This window comes from Bos indicus x Bos taurus, chromosome 6, assembly GCF_003369695.1.
Source record: "Bos indicus x Bos taurus breed Angus x Brahman F1 hybrid chromosome 6, Bos_hybrid_MaternalHap_v2.0, whole genome shotgun sequence".
NCBI classification, from domain to species: Eukaryota; Metazoa; Chordata; class Mammalia; order Artiodactyla; family Bovidae; genus Bos; species Bos indicus x Bos taurus.
In genome coordinates this window covers 114,115,034-114,133,299 of record NC_040081.1, presented here as the reverse complement: position 1 = coordinate 114,133,299, position 18,266 = coordinate 114,115,034, and the positions used below count along the sequence as shown (strand labels likewise).

Sequence of the window (18,266 nt, the reverse complement as noted above, 5' to 3'; positions counted from 1 at the left end):
AGTAGGACACAACTGAGTGTGTGAACTGAGTGTGTGTACCCCAAGTGACTGAACGGGGGGCACATTCAACGGTGTTGGTGCCGACAGTAACGTGACCCGAGTTGACTTTTGGAGAATTCTGGCTGTGGTGTATTTATGGAATCATTAAAATTATTCCTGTGTCTGGAATCTGGTTGTGTCCATATTGATTCCTGATCAATGTCAAGGAGCCCATGTTTGTGAATGTTCAGGATTAGTCCTCTTATGAGAGCTCCTGCGTCTGTATTTCACTCTGGCCTTGCTTTCTTGTGTGAGAAAGTTGCGGCCGATGCATTTCTGCATCTGAGTGCTGCCCTGTGGTGTTTATTAGGACAGGTGGTCAGCTGTCACCCGCCTGTCCCCAAGTGAGAGTGTTAGTCGCTCAGTAGCATCTGACTGCAACCAAATGTACTGTGGCCCTCTAGGCTCCTCTGTCTTGGAATTCTCCAGGCAAGAATACTGGAGTGGGTAGCCATTCCCTTCTGCAGAGGATCTTTGCCCAGAGGTCAAACTGATCTCCTGTGTTGCAGGCAGACTCTTACTGTCTGACCCACGAGGGAAACGCTGTGTCCAAAGAGGAGCAGAAAAGGGCAGCTACTGCCAGTGTAGGCGAACATCACCTTCACGGTCTGTAGAATCTGGTGACTGAAACTGTTTACCTCAGACTGGGACTTGAACCCACATGGCTGAGACTCAAACCCAGCCAAAACCCACAGTACATGGTTTCAGGACCTCATGAAGCTCAGGTTCTTGATGTCTCATCATGGGATGAATTCAATGAGAGACAAAGTGATAGGTAAGAAGTGGATTTATTCAGATACAGAGAGAAGCAGACTCCACAGAGTGTGGGCCATCACAGAAGGCAAAGGTGGCCATGAAATGTGGCATGGTTAGTTTTTATAGGCTGGGTAATTTCATATGCTAATGAGTTGGAGGACTATTCTAACTATTTTGGGGAAGGGCGGTGGAGATTTCCTGGATTTGGACCATCACCCACTCCTTGGTCTTTTAACAGTCATTTCACTTGCTGATTCAGGATCAAGGTCTAGTCCTGTTTGCCATCTTGGTCCCATTTGATTTTAATCAGTTTATGTTGTGTCCTTGGGGTGTGTCATTCTTTCAGAAGTTGTGCCCTGCCCCTTTCCCTCCTGTTCAGATCAGATCAGATCAGTCACTCAGTCCTGTCCGACTCTTTGCGACCCCATGAATCGCAGCACACCAGGCCTCCCTGTCCATCACCAACTCCCAGAGTTCACTCAGACTCACGTCCATCGAGTCAGTGATCCATCCAGCCATCTCATCCTCTGTCGTCCCCTTCTCCTCCTGCCCCCAATCCCTCCCAGCATCAGAGTCTTTTCCAATGAGTCAACTCTTCACATGAGGTGGCTAAAGTACTGGAGTTTCAGCTTCAGCATCATTCCTTCCAAAGAAATCCCAGGGCTGATCTCCTTCAAATGGACTGGTTGGATCTCCTTGCAGTCCAAGGGACTCTCAAGAGCCTTCTCCAACACCACAGTTCAAAAGCATCAATTCTCTGGTGCTCAGCCTTCTTCACAGTCCAACTCTCACATCCATACATGACCACAGGAAAAACCATAGCCTCCTTTGTTGGCAAAGTAATGTCTTTGCTTTTGAATATGCTATCTAGGTTGGTCATAACTTTCCTTCGAGGAACAAGCGTCTTTTAATTTCATGGCTGCAATCACCATCTGCAGTGATTTTGGAGCCCCCCAAAATAAAGTCTGCCACTGTTTCCACTGTTTCCCTATCTATTTCCCATGAAGTGATGGGACCAGATGCCATGATCTTCGTTTTCTGAATGTTGAGCTTTAAGCCAACTTTTTCACTCTCCACTTTCACTTTCATCAAGAGGCTTTTGAGTTCCTCTTCACTTTCTGCCATAAGGGTGGTGTCATCTGCGTATCTGAGGTTCTTGATATTTCTCCCGGCAGTCTTGATTCCAGCTTGTGTTTCTTCCAGCCCAGCGTTTCTCATGATGTACTCTGCATAGACGTTAAATAAGCAGGGTGACAATATACAGCCTCGACGTACTCCTTTTCCTATTTGGAACCAGTCTGTTGTTCCATGTCCAGTTCTAACTGTTGCTTCCTGACCTGCATACAGATTTCTCAAGAGGCAGATCAGGTGGTCTGGTATTCCCATCTCATTCAGAATTTTCCACAGTTTATTGTGATCCACACAGTCAAAGGCTTTGGCATAGTCAATAAAGCAGAAATAGATGCTTTTCTGGAACTCTCTTGCTTTTTCCATGATCCAGCGGACGTTGGCAATTTGATGTCTGGTTCCTCTGCCTTTTCTAAAACCAGCTTGAACATCAGGAAGTTCACGGTTCACATATTGCTGAAGCCTGGCTTGGAGAATTTTGAGCATTACTTTACTAGCGTGTGAGATGAGTGCAATTGTGCAGTAGTTTGAGCTTTCTTTGGCATTGCCTTTCTTTGGGATTAGAATGAAAACTGAACTTTTCCAGTCCTGTGGCCACTGCTGAGTTTTCCAAATTTGCTGACATATTGAGTGCAGCACTTTCACAGCATCATCTTTCAGGATTTGGAATAGCTCAACTGGAATTCTATCACCTCCACTAGCTTTGTTCGTAGTGATGCTTTCTAAGGCCCACTTGTCTTCACATTCCAGGATGTCTGGCTCTAGGGCAGTGACCACACCAATGTGATTATCTGGGTTGTGAAGCTGTTTTTTGTCTGCAAAGATTCTTCGGTCTTTTTGAACATTAATCCCTCAGTTGGGATTTTTTTCTAAACAGTCTCTATCAGAATCAAAGATTGAAAACTAACTCAAGTCATATAGTTTATCAGAGAAAAGAGCAAAGAGCAATGTCTATGGAATCAAGAGATAAATGACTGCTAAACCTCATAGTCTTTGACCATGTAATTGATTTTCATGCTGTTTTGGTTTCCTAGGGTTGTCATAAGAAGTTAGCACAAACTGGGTGGTTTAAAACTGTAGAGATTTGCTATCACAGGTCTGAAGGCTTGGTGGGAGGATCTATTTCTTGCCTCTCGGCTTCTGGTGATTGCCAGCAACTGTGAGTGTTCCTGGGCCTGTGGTCATATAACTCTAATCTTTTCCTCCATGGTCACTTGGCCTTCTTGTGTTTCTCTGTGTCTCTTCTCTGGCAAAGACCTGACTTCCAAGTAAGGTCACAGGTACAGTGGGTTAGGACTTTGGTATGTCTTTGGGGGGAGGCATAATTTAACCTCCAATGCTATCCAAAGATGTTTAGCCTGTGGGACAGCCAAAAGATCAATCATTACAAACCTTGCTAGTTTCTCACATGTGAGTGGATCTGGGCTTAGCAGTGAGGATGCAGAGCTAAGTAAGATCCCACCCTTGAGGAACCTTGATCGTGGGATATGAAACGTACAACAGTCAAGACATATGGGATGCAGAGGTCACAGAAGGAGGAGGTTTTTGTTTCTTTCTTTCTTTCTTTTTTTACACTATAAAACTCCTCCAGTCTTGAAGGAAAGGCGTTGTGAAAGGAGGACTCAGTGACAACTGAGTTAAATAGAGCCAATTGTGGTCGGGGGAAAAAGTTCTTCAAGGGAGTCCTGACTTTGGAAGACCCGGCTCCAAATACAGAGCACAGAACAAAACAGAAAAGTTCACAGGGGCACAGTTTTGTTCGCCCTGGGGGGTTGGGGGGTGGAGGGCAGCCTTCTCCCACGTCTCTCAGTTCTGCAAAGACCATCGCCTATCTGCAATCATTGGTTTCACCAAAGCCAAGGGCAACGTTTTCATGAGGAACTTGGCCTGACTTTATTAGTGGAGTTCAGGATGCCAAGTGCCTTTGTTTTCTCATTCAACTTGTTATGTAATGGCCATAATCAAAACAGCATTGAAGCAAGGTGTCTACTTGGCTTCTTGTGTATAACGAGCATGCTGTTTGATTTAACTGTGGGCTCAGTTCTTCAGAAACAAAACATGCCTGTTTCTCAACCTCTGTGCTGTTAAGCTTCTGGGCCCTGAAGCTGTCCCCTTGTGGTCCTGACTGATTTGGTCCCTGCAGCCCTGGTGCATGTCACATACACAGACGAGAGTGATCTCTGAGCAGAAACCTGGAGGCCAAGGCCTTCAGATAAGAGTGAAACAGAGCAGGACCCTTAAGTCTTTCTCCTCCATGTCCTCCACCTGCCTTTTGTCTGTAGAAAAACTTTAGCCAAAGAATAAATTAACCAGAGAAATAAGAAAATGCAGAAGCAAAGGAAAGCAGTCAAACAAGACCAAATAATAAGGGAGTTCCGCGGTGGTCCAGTGGACAGGACTCAGAGCTCTCACTGCCATGGACTGGGTTCAAACCCTGGTTGAGGAACTAAAATGGTACAAGATGGATGGCATGGCCAAAAACACATAGAACAAAATAAAAACCTTTAAAAATACGAAATAATAATAGTTTAGTCATTAAACAAAGTCAACAACCTTTACGTCCTCCTCAAAAGCTATGGATAATATTCTGAGCTTTATCCTTTGAGCTGTTTTGCAAATAGTGAGCTCCCCACCCCCATCAAGTGGAAGAAGTTAAACTACATGATGACCAGACTATAGCCATAGCATAAGCTGCCACAATTCTGAGAATTGGTCTCAAGGAAATGGGAAGAAGCCAACCTTGGAACTGGAGATGAACTGTACATAATCAAGATGACACTGAGTAAGCAACGTGAAGTGAAAGCCGCTCGGTCGTGTCCGACTCTTGGCGACACCACGGCCTATACGGTCCATGGAATTCTCCAGTGTCGGGACCAGCCCAAGGATGAACCAGCCTGAGGGAGCGGTCCTGCCGAAGAAAAAGGAAACATAAGCCTCAGAAATAAGGTGGGGATAAGGGGGCTGATGCCATTCGAGGCAAAAGCCCAGGTCCTAGTCCTTGCATGCCCTTTATTGCTAACATCTCCTTCCTTGTACGTGCTCTAGAGAGATCTGTTTTTTACAATCTCGGATCAGGGATAAAGATATACAACGCACAGCTCAATGTCAAACCTTCAGGCCGTCAGCTAGTGACGACCTTTCTCAGCAACTCCCCCAAGTCTTTGGTTATGACAACGGTCACTACTGGTTTTCCATCAGTCACATCAGTGCTTCAACATCTTGTTTGCAAGATGTTTTTCCACAATGTACTTTTTACTTGCTCCCAGCCTTTTGCCTGGGGGTGATGAGAAAGTCATTCTTATTTTTCAAAGAAGCCCTGTTAATTATAGTACAGGCCTGTGCATAGCATATTCCCTACATATCCCCCTTTTTTATTTTTTGAAGCTTATTTTTGGTGATTATTGTTCAGCATAGAAGCCCAAGCGATAGTCGCTAATCGCTGTTGTTTTCCGTCGACTTTCTTGGTGATTCTCCGCCAGACGTGGTGATTACCACGGATAACATAGCCGAGAACAAGGCAGCGAGGTCAAAGCCTGTTGCTGTTCTTTGGCCACTGTTCCCCCTCAGCGGTCAGTTTCTTCAGTTGGCCTCAAGTGTGCGGTTGCTGATTGGCAGTCTTGTTGCCCCCGTCACTGGCGGCTCTCCGGGATGGTTGATGTCGGCCCGTGTCCTCTTCTTTCCTTTCTTTGACGGGCCTTCCCGGTACCCCGTGGTGGTGTCTGTCATCTGAAATGACAAGAGCACAACCTCGTCCTTTCTTAAGTCTAAGGCCCTTATGCCAATCGTTCGTAGCATTTTCCCACCACACTGGAGTATTATCCGCAATTATTTGACCAGGAGTGTAATTTTCACTAAGAAAGTTGTTCTGAAAATGCAGCGTTGCTGCTGGTGTTGTATGATCCAATTGTAAATCCAAAAAATTTAAATAAAGCTTGGGCTAATTTCTATTTTGGTATAATCAATATGCCATACTTTTCTTCCTCCTTCTGTTTAAATAACATATTTTTTAGAGAACAATGAGTGTGTTCCATAATAGCCTGGCCTTGAGAATTATATGAAATACGTAGAATGAGAAATATTCCAATCAGATAAGAATTTTGCAAAACCATGACTCACATATGTGGGGCCATTATCAGTTTTAACATGTTTTGGTAGGCCCTTGTAAGAAAAGGCTTGCTAAAAATGTGAGATAACATGAGCAGATGTTTCTCCAGAATGAGCAGAAGCATAAATCATGCCTGAATAAGTATCCACAGAAACATGAATAGCTCCCAAACATCCAAAAGAAGGGACATGAGTAACATCAGCTGGATTTAGAAAAAGCAGAGGAACCAGAGATCAAATTGCCAACATCCACTGGATCATGGAAAAAGCAAGAGAGTTCCAGAAAAGCATCTATTTCTGTTTTATTGACTATGCCAAAGCCTTTGACTGTGTGGATCACAATAAACCTTGGAAAATTCTGAAAGAGATGGGAATACCAGACCACCTGATCTGACTCTTGAGAAACCTGTATGCAGGTCAGGAAGCAACAGTTAGAACTGGACATGGAACAACAGACTGGTTCCAAATAGGGAAAGAAGTATGTCAAGGCTATATATTGTCACCCTGCTTATTTAACTTACATGCAGAGTACATCATGAGAAACGCTGGGCTGGAGGAAGCACAAGCTGGAATCAAGATTGCCGGGAGAAATATCAGTAACCTCAAATATGCAGATGACACCACCCTTATGGCAGAAAGTGAAGAAGACTTAAAGAGCCTCTTGATGAAAATGAAAGAGGAGAGTGAAAAAGTTGGCTTAAAGCTCAACATTCAGAAAACGAAGATCATGGCATCTGGTCCCATCACTTGATGGGAAATAGATGGGGAAACAGTGGAAACAGTGTCAGACTGTATTTTTCTGGGCTCCAAAATCACTGCAGATGGTGATTGCAGCCATGAAATTAAAAGACGCTTACTCCTTGGAAGGAAAGTTATGACCAACCTAGACAGCATATTCAAAAGCAGAGACATTACTTTGCCAACAAAGGTCCATATAGTCAAGGCTATGGTTTTCCCAGTGGTCATGTATGGATGTGAGGGTTGGACCATAAAGAAAGCTGAACACCAAAGAATTGATGCTTTTGAACTGTGGTGTTGGAGAAGACTCTTGAGAGTCCCTTGGACTGCAAGGAGATCCAACCAGTCCATCCTAAAGGAAATCAGTCCTGAATATTCATTGGAAGGACTGATATTGAAACTGAAACTCCAATACTTTGGCCACCTCATGCGAAAAGTTGACTCATTTGAAAAGACCCTGATTCTGGGAGGGATTGGGGTCAGAGGAGAAGGGGACGACAGAGGATGAGATGGCTGGATGGCATCACCAACTCGATGGGCGTGAGTCTGAGTGAACTTCGGGAGTTGGTGATGGATAGGGAGGCCTGGTGTGCTGCAGTCCATGGGGTCACAAAGAGTGGGACAGGACTGAGCGACTGAAATGACTGAGTGACTGACCCACTTCAGTATTCTGGCCTGGAGAATTCCAAAGAATTCCTGGAGAAGGGAAAGGCTACCAGCTCCTCCAGTCTTCTTGGGTTTCCCTGCTGGCTCAGCTGGTAAAGAATCCTCCTGCAAAGCGGGAGAGCTGGGTTCCATCCCTGGGTTGGGAAAATCCCCTGGAAAAGGGAAAGGCTACCCACTCCAGTATTCTGGCCCGGAGAATTCTGGCCTGGTTGCAAAGAGTCGGAAAGGACTGAGCGACTTTCAGTTTCATTTTCCAGCAGCCTGGGCTCGCCCAGGCGTCCTGCGTTTCCTGGGTAACAGGGCGCAGCGGGGGCCGCGATGACGTCAGGCCCGGGGACGACCCGGAAGGCTTGCCTGCGGCTGCGCGCGCGCGCGCCCTCTCCTGCCTCTAGGGTCTGGGTGGATCTCCACCGGACCAACGTTGGGAGCCTGTGGTGTGTTCGCTGGGCCCTGCGGTGGCCGTGATCGTAGAGTCTGGCGACATCTGAAGGTCCAGTCCGCCTTTGCCCAGAGGGTACGCGGGGGCGGCGCGTGCAATGGTTGGGGTGGGGTGGGGGCCCAACCGCGTCTTCTTGCTGAACTGCTGGGCTCAGAGGCTGCGAGGGTCGGCGGCCGGGCGGGTAAACCCGCGAGATGTATCGAGGAGTTCAGACACTTGTCCCCTGAGGTCAGGGGACAGCTGTCACCTAGCGGCGGGAGCATGGTCGGGTCTGCATGTTAGGGCCCCTTCTGAAATTGTCTGAAAGCGACTGTTGCGCCCCCCAAATGGTATAGATGCCTCCCCCGCCCCAAATGGTATAGACGTTCCCTCCGTGCCTGGAACTGCTCTAGGTGCCCCGGTGAGTGGTAACAGCCTTCTGGCCATGCAGGATCAGCTTTGCCCGTGTTTCACCACCCCAGGCAGGTGCAGTGACTTTGCCGAGTTGGCGCCACGCCTAAGCTCTGTAGCTGGGATCTGGCGCCAGGCGTCTGGCTTCAGATGCCTGTGTGTAGGATCATGCAGTGATGTCGGCGGCTGCAGGTGGCCTTTGAAGGCTTAGGATTCTGGAGTTTGGACCGAGGTCGTTAAGGCCCTGCACAATCAACTGACACCTTGACCTTTACACCTGGAAAGTGAGAGTACAGATTGTGCTGGGGTTCCTAGTATCTGGGAGTCCGCTGCTCCACCCACACTCAGTATTTGCTCAATACCTGGAGGTTGTTGTAAGATTTCTTGGGCTCAAAGAGAAAGGATAGGATTTGTTCAGTATTAGAGAGGAGCAGTGAGGGAGGGGCTTGGTAACTAACTGGTTTCTGGGACGGGGCGGGGGGCGGGGCGGGGAGAGAACTTGAGGGCTGGCACTTGGGTTTATACATCAACTAACTGTATAAAAAATGTTTTATAGTTTTCTGAGTATAAGTTTTACACTTCTTTTGTTGAATTTATTTCCAAGTATTTTTATTATTTTTGATGCTGTCATAGATAGAATTGTTTTCTTAATTTCATTTTTGAGTTGTTTACCGTTAGTGTATAGAAATCAGCTGAGTTTTGCTCCCTGATCTTGTCCCCTGCAAACTGGCTAGACTGATTTATTAATTCTAATAGTTTTTTAGTGGATTCCTTAGGAATTTCTGTACAAAATCATGTCATCTGCAGAGAGAGATAGGTTTCTAATCTGGATGCCTTTTATATCATTTCTTGCTTAATTGCATTGGCTAGCACCTCTGGTACAGTGTTGACTGGAAGTGGTAGAGTGGACATCCTTGTCTTGTTCCTAATTTTAGGGGAAAGGCATTCAATCTTTTATATTTAAGGACAAGGATAGCTAGAGGGTTTTCGTAGATGTCTTTTATCAGGTTCAATAGTTTTATCAAAGTATTTCTAGTTTGTTGAGTTTTTATCATGAAAGGGTGCCTGGTTCTGTCTCATGCTTTTCTTCATCTGTTGATATGATCATGTACTTTTTGTCTATCTGTTTTGTTGATATGCTGTATTACATGAACTCATTTTCAAATGTTGAGTCAACCTTACATTCCTGGGATATATTTCACGTGGTGGTGATATATAATCTTTTAATATGTTGCTGGATTCACTTTGCAAGGTTTTTTGAGGATTTTTACTTTTATATTCACGAGGGATATTAGTCTGCAGTTTTCTTGTCATACCTTTGGTTTGGTTTCAATGTAATGCTGGCTTAATGGAGCACTTTATAGGTGTGTTCCCTCCTCTTCTATTTTTTTTTTTTTGTAAGAGTGCATAAATTTTAATTTTTCTTCTTTAAATATTTGGTAGAATTCACATTGGAAGCCCTCTGGCTTTTCTTTGTGGGTGTTGATTCCTAATTCAGTCTCATCTTCATGGATCCGATCACGTGTTTCGTTTCTCCTTCAGTGTCGTCTTTATGGATCCGATCACGTGTTCCATTTCTCCATGAGTCAGTTTTGGTAGATTGTGTCTTTCTGGGAACTTGTCAGTTTCACGGAAGTTATCTAACTTATTGGCATACAGTTCATAGTATTCCCTTAGAATCCTTTTTATTTCTTTAAGGTTGGTAGTAATAGTCCATCTTTGGTCCCTCAAGTTAATAATTTGTGTTTTCCCTCTTTTTTTTTTACTGGGTCAATCAAGCTAAAAGTCTGTCAATCTTGTCAGTCTTTTCAATGAACCAACGTTTGTTTTTGTCCATTTTCTGATTTCTAGTCCATACACTTTGCTCTAATCTTTTGTCTGTTTCCTTTCTGCTTGCTCTGGATTTAGTCTGTGGTTCTTTCTCAGCATCTTTTAAAAAAAAAAATATATATATACACTCGTTTTTGGTTGTGCGTCTCTTAGTTGCGGCATTTGGGATCTAGCTCCCTGACTGGGAATTGAACCCATTTTCCTTACACCAGGAGCACGGAGTCTTAGCCACTGGACCGCCAGGGAAGTTCTCTCAGCATCTTAAAGTGGTTGCTAAAGAGCTTGCCCAGGGCTTGTGTTCTGCAGAGTTCAGATCCTCTTCTGCCACTTCTCAGTGGTGGGAGCTTGCAAAAGACAGCGAGCTTCTCTGAACTGGGGTTCTTGCATCTTTTGAGAGGGACAATAGTTCTCGGCCCACAGTTTAAGGGATGAAATAAGCTTCTGTCTGTTGAGGGCACAGTCACTTTCACACAAAATGAAAAAGTCACTCAGTCGTGTCCGACTCTTTGCGATTTCATGGACTGTCGCCCGCCAGGCTTCAGATGGAGTTCTCTAGGCCAGAATACTGGAGTGGGTGGCCATTCCCTCCTCCAGGTGATCTTCCCAACCCAGGGTTGGAATCCATTCCCTTCTCCAGGGGATCTTTCTAGCCCAGGGATCGAACCCAGGTCTCTTGCACTGCAGGTGGATTCTTTATTGTCTGAGCCACCAGGGAGGCCCTCTGACACACATGCAGGTCTTCAAATGTGCCCTGCGGATCTTTCCCCTCTCGCCCAGAAGACACAAGGTTCTCACCAGCAAGAGGGACCACTTTTCCATCGTGTGCCAACAGTGTTGACCGTCATGCTCAGAGTTCGACCTCCCAGACTATCCTAATGTTTAACTACAGGATGTAAATGTTCTCATGAACCTTAAAGAGTTGCCCTGGGGGTCCAAGCCAGGACTCTGCTCTCCGGGTGTGTCTCTAGGTCTCTTTGTTCACAAGCCCCTCCCATCCCTGCCTTCATTGACCCAGACACTTGAAAAGGAGCTAGTCTGCTCAGTGAATTCCAGAATGATCCTTTGGTCACGAGAGCTAGGTTGCTTTGTTAGTGGGGATCCAGATGCTTCTGTGTCAAGCAGAGTGACAGACTCTGCAGACGCCCCCCGCCCAGGTGGGCTCAAGGGGACTCCAGGGGTGTGGCTGGAGCAGGCCGGCCAGCACTGGCTGGACTCCGGGCTGAGGCTTCCCAGGCTGCGGGGCTGGTGGCCCTGGGCCGGTGAGGCGTCCTCTGGCCATGCTGAGAGCTTCACGGCCCCGGCCACAGGGCTGCCCTTTGCCCCCGTCTGACTCCTGGTCACCTCAGTGCAGGAGCGGAACCCAGAGCACGCGCCTCACTCCCCCTCCTGGGAGAGTGGACGCCAGCTGTGCAGGGCCGTTCCAGCTGCCCTCCCTTTATGATCAGAGCTTGTCTGTCTGTCTTTCACATCTCGCGGCATGTCTGCCCTTGTTGGTGATGGCGTGAGAAGGACACGCACTGACTTGGGTTGCGTGTCTGCACAGGTGGTGGCTGGGAGTGATGGCGCCCCTCAGGGAGAGCAGCGGTGACCCCGTGCTGCCGGACCCGCCCCAGGGGCCCCTGCACGTGGCCCGCGCCCGCGCTTCATTCCCCTGGAAGGAGCTGGCGCTGTTCTGGGAGGGCGAAGACACGCTGCGCTTCAAGGTGAGGCTGGGCTGGTGGCCGCTGGGCGCCTCGCTGGCACGCGGGGACGGGGCTCTGCTGGGCTTCTGGTTCATCTGCAGAAAGATGGAGCCCGGAATGAATGGACACAGGCTGGGCTTCCTAAGCCTGGTGCTCTCTGCTCTCCCCTGAGAAGCCCTCTCATCTCTGTCCCTCTGTTTCTGGGTTAGACTGCCCACCAGAGGCAGCCCGTGGCCTTGAGGAAACCATATAAGTCAGAGCTTAGTGAAAAAATTCTGTATTTTGCCTCCAAATCTGCTATTCCCCGCCTGCCGCATTTCCAGAAAGCCATCTTCTCGGCTCTGGAGAACGACCCCCTCTTCGCCCATCCCCGTGGCAGCCGGCTCTCGGTGGAGAAGTACCAGGAGCTGAACTTCCTGCGCTGTAAGAGGGTCTTCGAGTACGACTTCCTCCCCGTCGGGGACATGCTGGACAGCCTGCCGAGGGTCCTGGCACTGATCGAATGCCTGGGCATGTACGACTGGTCCCTGGCCGTCAAGTTCTTCCTGCATGTGCTGGTGAGTCATCCCGGGAGAGGGGAGGAGTGGAGAGGGGGCCGCTCTCACCCCGTGCCCCGGGGCTGAACAGTGCTCTGTCCTCTGGACCTGAGATACACTTGGGAGTTGCCTTTGTGGTTCCTGGTTGGCAGCGTTTGCCCGCTTTGTGAGACTTAATGCATTTGGGAAGTGTTCATTTAAAGAGATTTCTAGAAAATGATAAAGGAAACAAGACAGAGGGACTTCCCTGCTGGTCCAGTGGCTAAGACTCCGCGTTCTCAGTGCATGGGGCCCTGAGTCTCATGACTGGTCAGAAACTAGATTCCCGCAAGCCGCAACTAAGAGTTTGCGTGCTGCACCGAAATAAAGAAAGAAAAAGAGAGAGAGAAAAAAGAAATTTTATGCAAAACAAAAGCAGAGATGAAAATACGTAGGTAGACCTTGTGACTTGTAATGAGAAGCCCAGTTTTTCTCAGCTGTTTATGCAGACTTGCACACGTCAGTCCTTGAATGATGCATTGCGGTTAAAACTCCATAGAAATAGCAGCTCTGGGACTTTTATAAATGGAAGGAAGGGAAGGAGGGAAAATAGGTCAAAGGTGAGGTCTGTGTTTCCGCCTCTTCGATATGCGGGTGGAGATGAACTTGGGAAGGTGGTGTCGTCTACATGCTGTCTGAAGGAAAGGTGGGCTCACCTTGCCCATCCCACACTCTCGCCCCCCACCCAACTCCCACCTCCTTGCTGTTCACGGACTATCTCCTGGTCCTGTTCAGCGCGTGTTAATGGCTTGCAACAAGGACCTGGGTCTCGTGACTCCGTGAGCTCAAGGCCAGGCAGCTGAGTCCAGGGGCTGTCCTGGGCCGTGGACCCCAGTGCTGCTTTGTCTTGGAAGCTGGAGCTCTTGCTGGGGGCTGGTGTGGTGCCGGGGGTGTGGTGTTTGTGTGTGTGTGTGTGTTTGTGTGTGTCGGGGTGGGGAGTAGGGTAAAGTCCCAGGGTGGCAGCAGCCTTAGCTTCCCCCTGTTTCCATGGTGATGTTGTATTTTCAGACTTTTGGATCGGCCATTTACAGCTCTGGTTCTGAACGGCACCTCAAGTACCTTCCAAAGATCTTCAGTTTGGAGGTTAGCTGGCGCTCGTGGGTGACCTCGGGTCCTGTTATGTGTTCTTCCTGGAGATGTGTGGAGAGGGCACCCTGCCGCAGAGGGTCTCCAGGTGGGGGGCCGCTCCTCCTTTCATGCTGTTCTGGGGCTGCTCACCAAATAGTTCATGCTGTTCTTTCCCAAACTGGGGTGTGCTGGATTCCCAGCACGATAGGAGCTGAGCTTTTTCTTATCGAGGAAGCGCCTTCCTTTTCTTCTGACGCCTGAGAGCTGCTCTCAGCCACTGTGCTGACTTAGAGAGACCCCAGCAGCCCACCTGCCAGCTGCCCTCCCGGGCGGGAGCTGCAGCCAGCATCTCGCACAGCAGGCTGGCTCAGTGAGCCCGCTGGGCATCAGGCAGGAAATGGAGACTTGGGGCTTTGCTCGGTGGTCTAGGCCGTAAAGGAAGCCTGGTGGCAGGGTCCCTCCAGGAAGGTGCAGAGAGGACCTTTTCACCTGACCTCATTTTGTGTTTCCATGCTAGATTTTTGGATGTTTTGCTCTGACGGAAGTGAGTCATGGGAGTAACACCAAGGGCATACGCACGACTGCTCACTACGACCCCAGCACCCAGGTAGGTGAGCTCACTACGACCCCAGCACCCAGGTAGGTGAGCTCACTACGACCCCAGCGCCCAGGTAGGTGAGCTCACTACGACCCCAGCACCCAGGTAGGTGGTACCCGCCCTTCTGTCTCCAGGCTTCGAGCATGTGAAACATGGTATTGTCACATAATTAGACCAAGAAACCTGGCTCTTGCCTAAGTGCACACCGAGATCCATCACGTTGTGAACAGTAGAGCGTAGGAGATAAAGGCTGTGAGCGGTGAAACCTGGTCATACCTGGAAGCCGCTGCGGTTTGGATTGGGCTAGGACGTGGAAGCCTGAGGGCGCAGCTGTCTTTCTATAAAATCTGTTTGTTTACCAGGTTTGTTTGCGTGTGATTAGGGAGCGGTGCCCGCTGCTCTCGTTTTATAGAACAAACAAGGAAGGTTCGACTTGACCCTCGTCCGTCTCTAGCAGCCTGTCTGGTGCCAGGCTCTCTGGACAGCAGCCCAGCCCCTCTGGTCCTGGGGCCACTCCTGCACCCGTGGGCTCTCCGTGGCACCTGTGCGGTTGGCCCCCCTCCCTGCGCTGTGCACTGAAGGCTGCTCTGTGCAGGCTCGCTCCTTAGTGCCGTGGGGACCCGGCAGTCCTCGGGGAGGGTGCTCTAGAGGAGGCCCGTCCATCGGACCTGGCAGTCCTCGGGGAGGGAACACGTATTCTGTGAGCAGACAGGAGCGTGGTGTGTCGGCTGGTCTGTGCTCTGGAGGGCAGCGGGGGGCAGGGGAGAGGGCGGGGCGTGCGGGGGACCTGTGGCTTCTGCCGCTCCCCGTCCTGCGGCCCCTCTCCCATCACTGGTGTCGGGCTCCTCGGCCCCCACCTCTCCCAGATGGCCACATCCTCCTGCCCCTTCCTCACGGGTCCAGTGTCTGCGGCCCTTCCCCCAACTGGTCCATGTGGTTTTGCCGAGTTGCATGCAGCAGGGTGAAGCCCTGCCCCGTGTGTCTGCTCACCATGAGTTTATTCATGGGACAGGTGGGCTGTGTGTACTGGGGGCACTGTGGGCAGGGGGCTCAAGAGGATGAACCTGAGAAGCCCCTGGAAGAACAGGGGCGGTGGGGGCATGGGTCGCAGTGTGCGCCCTGCAGGCTGCTGGGGGTGCCTGGGAGCAGAGGCGGGGGTCCGCCACACTCCAGGGGCTGAGAGCGAGGTGTGTGGCCTCTTGGTATCCTTGTTGTTCAGTCGCTCAGTCGTGTCCGACTCTGTGACCCCACGGACTGCAGCACGCCCGGCCTCCCTGTCCATCACCAACTCCCGGAGCGTGCTCAAACTCATGTCCATTGAGTCAGTGATGCCATCCAACCATCTCATCCTCTGTCGTCCCCTTCTCCTCCTGCCTTGAATCTTTCCCAGCATCAGAGTCTTTTCCAGCAAGTCAGCTCTTTGCATCAGGCGGCCAAAGTATTGGAGCTTCAGCTTCAGTATCAGTCCTTCCAATGAGTATTCAGGGTTGATTTCCTTTAGGGTTCACTGCCTTGATCTCCGGAGAAGGCAATGGCACCCCACTCCAGTACTCTTGCCTGGAAAACCCCGTGGATGGAGGAGCCTGGTAGGCTGCATGCAGTTCAAGGGGTCGCCAAGAGTCGGACATGACTGAGCGACTTCACTGTTACTTTTCACTTTCGTGCACTGGAGAAAGAAATGGCAACCCACTCCAGTATTCTTGACTGGAGAATCCCTGGGACGGGGCAGCCTGGTGGGTTGCCTTCTATGGGGTCATACAGAGTCGGACACGACTGAAGTGACTTAGCAGCAGTAGCCCAGCAGCCTTGATCTCCTTGCAGTCCAAGGGACTGTTGTTTAAGCCATGAGATATCTTTATATGCACCCGGGTCTTTCTGGCTCTCAGCCTTTCTTTTCGCTCAGCTCGCTGGTGTCCCTGGGCTCTCAGTGCTGGGCTAGGGGATGGGGAGGCCCTTCCTGACTCTGCAGAGGGAGGGTGGTACCTCCATGGCCTCGGGGCCTGGGTGAAACTCAGTTACCTGCGAGGCTGTTGCTTCTGACTCTCCTCCTCTTGGCGTTGGTCCTTAAATGAAGATCAGCTGAGGTTAGGAGCCCCGAGCCTCCTGCAGGCTGTTTGCTGAGCACCCTACTGTGTACTCAACACTGCTGCTAGAGACAGCTCCTGGCCACTAACATGCCGGTGGGACTCTTATGCTGGAGGGGAGACGCAGTCCTGTCAGCAGCACGGAACTTTTATGCTGGAGGGGAGACACAGTCCTGTCACCAGCGGGGAGAAACTGGCTGGGCCAGGGGCTGTGGGGCAGGGATGGGATGGGACCGGCATGACCCATCCCACCTGGGAGTGTCACTACCCGGTGTCACTTCTGTTGAGTGACAAGAAGGAGATGCAGCGTCTCGATGGGGAGGAGAGAGCAGTGGTGTGCGCTCGAGGGAGCCAGCTGGCTGGGTGACGCCCACAAGCAGGTGGGACCTCCCTGGGGGCAGGCCTCAGCCCTGCTTCCCTCTGCTCCCTGCTGCCTCCCCAAGCCCCGGGCTGTGTCCTCAGGGGACCTGTCCCCTCCCATCTGTTCCTTCTTTAATTCCTGTGCGCATCCACCCTGTGCTCCTGGACTCCCGGGGAGCTTGTTGGGGGACAGACAGGGTGGGCAAAGGAGCCAAACTTGGCGAATTGGCAGTGGGTGGGGGATGTAGGCAGGCGTGAAGCCAAGGAGGGGACCCCCGCCCCAATCTGTGCTTGGGGAAGGCTCGCTGAACGGTGAACTCGACTGGGGCGTTGGCAGCTTGGAGCTTTACGTGTGCTTTACTATTCGCATGTTGGTCATCGTCTTCCACAGGGAGGCTCTTCTTTAAGCCATAAGGCCCAGCATATGCTTTTTTTTTTTAAATGGGGTTCCCCTTGCCACACGGAAATAACCTTCCATCAGCTCTTACCTATACCTCCAAGGTTTCGAACAGAGAAGACTGAACGTGTCAAAGAGATGAAGACTCCAGTGTGCGGCAGTCTCTAGCGTCCATTTTTTCCCTCGTGCAGGAATTCATCATCCATTCCCCCGATTTTGAAGCTGCCAAATTCTGGGTTGGCAACATGGGCAAGACCGCTACCCACGCAGTGGTGTTTGCTCAGCTGTACACGCCGGGGGGCCAGTGCCACGGGCTGCACCCCTTTCTCGTCCAGGTAGGGGCAGGTTTCACCCCTGGGGTGGGGAGGTCTGGCCACGTCCAGAGATGTTTTTATCACAGCTGGGGGCAGGGGCGCTTCTGGCATTTCGGGGTGCAGACGCATGGTGCATACAGGTCAACACCCTGGAGCGCACAGGACACCCGCCCCCCCGCCCCCAGGAAGAACGATCAGCCCCATATGTGAGGTGCTGCCTCTGAGAAACCCCAACTCCAAGCTCATCTCGGGGAGAGCCTCCATCCTGCTGGATGGCAATGCCCAGGCTCTAGCAGCGGTCTGAGGGGCTGCAGAAGTTCCGAGATGAAGTCTGACTTGGGGGTTTTCGTGTAGCCCCCTCCCAGGTCACAAATAGAGCCCTGGCTGTTGGGGGTGCCTGGGACAGCCGGCTGGCCTGTCCCCCGCTGCCCAGGGCGGCTGCAGCGTCCACAGGCCTGGGTTGACTGGATACCGAATGAAACCCGGCTCCCACCATCCCCAAACCCGTTCTGACATGGCTATTCTCTGAGACTGCTCTGACGGTGGGGAGGCTCTCGCGAGAGGAGAATTCGCGTCACGTACAAAGGCTTCCCAGGCGGTGCAGCAGTAAGGGGTCCGTCTGCCAGTGCCAGAGACGCAGGAGACGCGGGTTGGATCCCTGGGTCGGGAAGAAATGGCAACCCACTCCATTATTCTTGGCTGGAAAATTCCAAGCATAGAGGAGGCCTGCAGGCTATACGGTCCGTGGGGTTGCAAAGAGTCGGACACCACTCAGCGCGCACGGCTAGCCACGTGAAAGTGAACCATTCAGGGCACTGAGTGCATTCTCCACGTCCTACTGTTCTGGTTTCAGAGCGTCTCCTCTTTGGAAGACGCCCACGCCCATGCCACACGCCCTCCCTGCCACCCCCTGCCCAGGCCTGGCAGTCGCCTGGCTGCCTTCTGCCTCTGCCTCTGCCTCCGCCGGACGTTCTGCATGAAAGGAGTCACGCGCTACGTGACCCTTTCCGTCCGACCTCGTCCCCTTCGCCTGTGTCTGAAGTTCATCCACGTGGTGGCCTGTCCCAGGGCCCCCTTCCTCTCTGAGGCCGAATGACC

The 18,266-nt window shown here is 50.7% G+C and overlaps 1 protein-coding gene across 6 annotated transcripts in view; it reads left to right on the top strand.

Annotated features, from left to right (window-relative positions):
• The first annotated feature begins 7,791 nt into the window (after positions 1–7,791).
• Positions 7,792–18,266, top strand: part of ACOX3 (acyl-CoA oxidase 3, pristanoyl) — a 48,957-nt gene continuing 38,482 nt past the window's right edge. For 3 of the 6 annotated variants that reach the window (XR_003511620.1, XM_027545152.1, XM_027545155.1), the window contains exons 1-6: positions 7,793–7,945; positions 11,634–11,793; positions 12,096–12,329; positions 13,356–13,430; positions 13,933–14,022; positions 17,046–17,189. Coding sequence is in view for 4 of the 6 variants with exons in the window: in XM_027545152.1 (XP_027400953.1) it covers positions 11,650–11,793; positions 12,096–12,329; positions 13,356–13,430; positions 13,933–14,022; positions 17,046–17,189 (687 nt within the window). In the remaining 2 variants the exon portion in view is untranslated. Of the gene's footprint in view, positions 7,946–11,633; positions 11,794–12,095; positions 12,330–13,355; positions 13,431–13,932; positions 14,023–17,045; positions 17,190–18,266 lie in introns of all 6 variants that reach the window. The other 3 variants (XR_003511621.1, XM_027545153.1, XM_027545151.1) reach the window with 2 other exon arrangements.